This window comes from Ctenocephalides felis, unplaced genomic scaffold (assembly GCF_003426905.1).
Source record: "Ctenocephalides felis isolate EL2017-DRISC unplaced genomic scaffold, ASM342690v1 CF-g0.4_SCAFFOLD_00845, whole genome shotgun sequence".
Taxonomy (NCBI): domain Eukaryota; kingdom Metazoa; phylum Arthropoda; class Insecta; order Siphonaptera; family Pulicidae; genus Ctenocephalides; species Ctenocephalides felis.
Window position 1 is genome coordinate 49054375 of NW_020536999.1, and position 4455 is coordinate 49058829.

General features: G+C 26.5%; 1 protein-coding gene across 1 annotated transcript; it reads left to right on the plus strand.

Annotated features, from left to right (window-relative positions):
• Positions 1-424: 424 nt before the first annotated feature.
• Positions 425-1081, plus strand: LOC113384783 (protein CREG1-like). The gene has a single exon (XM_026622540.1). It carries the CDS (start codon positions 425-427, stop codon positions 1079-1081), a length of 657 nt encoding a protein of 218 aa, XP_026478325.1.
• Positions 1082-4455: the final 3374 nt, after the last annotated feature.

Sequence of the window (4455 nt, forward strand, 5' to 3'; positions counted from 1 at the left end):
ATGAAATATATCTTTCAACATTATGAACAAATTGTGTGAATTTTGTTGAACAAATGTTTCCATACAATTATATGAGCAAAATATGTGAAACTCGCCTAATATAATAGTATATAATAGTATTTTTTAGAAGCTTTAAAACCCCCATTTTTTTTAATACCTTCATTACTTTTTTAATACCACTTATTAATTGACTTCTTCTATACTAAATATTTTTAAATACTTTGTTGAATTTAAATTTAATATTTTTTATATTTTATATTTATAGTGCCATTTTGACTCTGGTCTTAAAGTTAACGGGTTTAAAGTGACTGAATAACAATTACAATAGATAAAAATATGAATTTTGAATGGTGTTGTTTTGAGTACTATACACGTTTCCTCAATGTTCACAACTTCTTTGTGTCAATAAAGAAATTTTAATGCTATGGAGCACGAAAAAGTTTTGAGAATTCTACTCTTCTTAAATATTTTTATAATTCTTTTCACTCTCGCTTTCAAAACTGGTAAAAAATTGGAACAGAATGATGAACGCCTTAAGCAAACTGCAGAAGTTGCCAGATACATGATTCACAATATAAACTGGGCAACTGTTGTTACGTTTTTGTCAACAAAAAAACTATGTGTTGATTCCGAGTTCTCAAAATCTGTTTTTGGAAGTATAAAATCTATAGCAGATGGAACCAGGAATAAAAGTACAGGTATTCCGTACTTCTATTTACAAAAAAATGAGCCGATATTAGAAAATTTAAGGATAGATAACAGAACAGCTTTGACGGTGACTATTGATCAAACAGAATATTGTCAAAAGTTGGGAATTGACACCGTGGAACCAAAATGCAGCAGAGTGATTTTAATGGGAAGAACTCAAAAATTAAATTTAACTAGTGAGGAATTCGATTTTGCCAGGAGTGCCTTGAAGGAAAGCCATCCCCATTTGGAAGAAAATTTTAATGAGAAGTTTTTGATTGCTAAGTTGGTCGTTGAAAATATTAAAGTAGTGGATGGACCTGGTGGTTTGAGAAATTTGCCTTTGGATTTATATTACAAGGCGGAACCTATTTGGAAAGACGATGATCCTTAATTTTAGCATTTGCATGTGATATTACAATAATTTTTAAGTATGATTTTTTTTAAAAGTTTTTATAAATTCTTATGTTAAATAAAAGTCATAGTCAGTATATGTAATAAAAGTTATTTTGATACTATAAAAAAAAATTAGTAATATGTAAAATTGAATATGATTACTATACGATATAAAATTTAAAACAATTTACTGTTTTTTTAACTTCCCATAGGGTAAGTTATAGTAACCGCAAAACAATCGAAAATGAAGATTTTTATATATCTTTACGTTTCAGAGGTTTCTGAATATTTTGGGAAAAATGGATATATATATGTGTGTGTGCATGTGTGTGTGTGCGGATACAAATTTTCGTAATTGTCGACGATTTCGGAAACACGGATCAACCGATTTGATATGACGCAGGTTTAGACGTTTCGGAGATACGGGGCAAAAAGTGCTCAAAATGGTAACTCAGTTTTTGAGTGAACGGAGCGTCCGATTTACATAATTGTATAAAACATTTTACTTGTATTGACGAAATGAAGAACGGATTAAATTTTTGGTAAGGCAGGCAGTTTTGGAGATCCAATAAAAAAAGTAAAAAAAATGCCATTTGGCGGTCAAAAATGATCATTAGTCATCAATATGCACACCAAATTATCACATATTTTATAGAGGTCAATTTTTTCAAAATTTTAAGAGTTTTTAAAAGAAAATTGAATCATTTTTAAAAAATTTAATTTTTTGTACGGAAAGTTTCAGTAATTTGCCTTGTGGCACAATGCCATGCATCACTAGTTTTACATTAAGTTTTTTGATGAGATGTTGATCTTTTACTTGGTCATGAAATGTTGAAATTAATTTATAATTTTCATTTTGTAATGAAAATAATCATTTTCATCGTCGATACATCACTTCTAAAATCTTCTGAATAAAAATTCAATGCAAACTTTACGACAAACGTATGATAAGATTTAAATCCACATATTACATTTTTTATATAGAACGAAAGGATCTTTATTGCGATATTTTCGTTCTCCATTTCATATCACATTTTATAGCGTTCCTTTCTTGAAATTTTCTAATATAAATATATATACCAATAATATTGTTTACGATGTCTCGCTTTTATGTCAATATTCGAGATTTCATAGAAACCCTTAGATGTTTTCGTATATGCAACAGCCTTTGATTCACATCAAAGATGAAATTTCTATGAAAAATTTATAAAATAGAAATATATATATATATATATATATATATATATATATATATATATTACCATATATACATATATATATATATATATATATATATAATTATATATATATATATATATATATAAATATATAGATATATAGATGAATATATAAACCACATATAGCAGTTGCTTGGAAATATATTCCCCATTTTCATAAAACACTAAGTTAGATAAATGTAGATTATAAATGTGCATACATGATTATTCGAAGCAATAAACTGAAAAAATAGTTTTTTGTAATAACATACATTTGTTTATATAATTTATAAAATGATTACCTATTTATGACATTTTAACTTATTGAATGTTTGTCATAGGCGCAAGCTTCAATTTGTGAAAGAGAAACATTTCAACTTTTTTACTCGAAAATTTTCAATAATAAAATTACAATTTTATTCAAGTATTTTACCATTTTATAAAAGTTAACTAGGTATTTAATAAAATTTAACCACAATAACGTATAAATAGTCATAATTTCACCAAAGCTCTAGGTTGCACTTAAAATCTCATAATTTCTAAACAAAAAATTTTTTTTAAGTATTTTCAGGACAGTTAAGGTCAATATCAGCCCATTTTGGTTTAACGTTAAGTTCTGGGACACCCTGTATATATGTATCATAAGTAATAGTTATATTTCCAAATAGTGTTCTAGCTATAAACCTAATTTGAATTTTAGACAAAATATAATTTAGATTAAGAAATGTTATACCCAATTCTACATACATGGATTTTTTCTTTGGTAACATATATGTGCTATAAAATATTCATAGCAGTCATCACGTTTGATTTAGGTTGCACTTAAAAGCTCATAATTTCCAAGCAACATTTTTTTCTAAATATTTTCTGGACTGTTAAGTTGAGTTAATATCACCCTATTTCGGCTTGATATTAAGTTCTGGGATACCCTGTATATATGTATTAATATATATAATTAATAGTTATATTTCCATTAATTGGATATATAACTATTATTTATGGTAATAGTTATATTTCCAATTAATGTCCCAGCTATAAACCTAATTTGAATTTTAGACAAAGTTAAATTTAGTTTAAGAAAGTTTATACCCAATTCTACATCTATGGATTTTCTCTTTGATAACATATATGTGCTATAAAATATTCATAGCAGTCACCACGTTTGATATTAGCACTTGCTATAAACACCAGCAATCTGGATTGTGGAATATGGAATATGGAATTTCATTTACATATTTGAATTCAGATGCAACTCTCATAACTCGGGCATGGGAATACATCATCAAGGGATTGAGGATTCTATCTCATAATAAATATTTTAATCGTACTACTAGTATTATGGAGTTTATTTGAAAGTTTATATATTTAGTTGAAATAATTAAATAGTTACAAAATGCTATATAATAATTTGCACGACCAGCTAGAAGTAGTTGCAATTTGTCCAAGAGGGCGAGGCAATTTTTGTAAGATAATTTGAAATACCTCGATTTACTTGTATATATATATATATATATATAAATATATAAATATATATATATATATATATATATATATATAAATATAATATTTGTTCGAATCATGTGCAGAGTTGTATTACACAGACATTTGCGCATCATTGCGCCTGGCAGCATCTGGGAGCTTTAATGGTTTTCATACTATTTGTAAAGCTCCATTCAAATATTACAAGATGTACTCGTATGCATGTTCACGTTCTATATAAATGTAATATATATATATATATATATATAATATATATATATATATGTGTATAATTATATACATGTATGTATATTATGCATATATAAAACTATATACTTATTTGAAATATGAAGAGATATTGTGGGTAGGCAGTAAGAGAAACAAATAAGCTTCGGTGTAAGAGGAACCTAACCAAATATAAAATTATATTTTTAGATCTTTCTTAATTAGTTCAAATTTTACTATTTGTTAACTAATCCAGATTTCTTACTCTATTTTTTAATTTAGTTTACTCCGTCTGGCAAAAAGCTAGAAAATTCTGAGTGAAATCACAAAGTGTTCTATCAGTCTTTAATGACTGACTGATATTAAAAATAGTTGTTCGAAGAAATATATCATCTTCTTCATTAACACTTCTATTAGAATGTACTTGTATATTCATCCTAAAATATTTGTT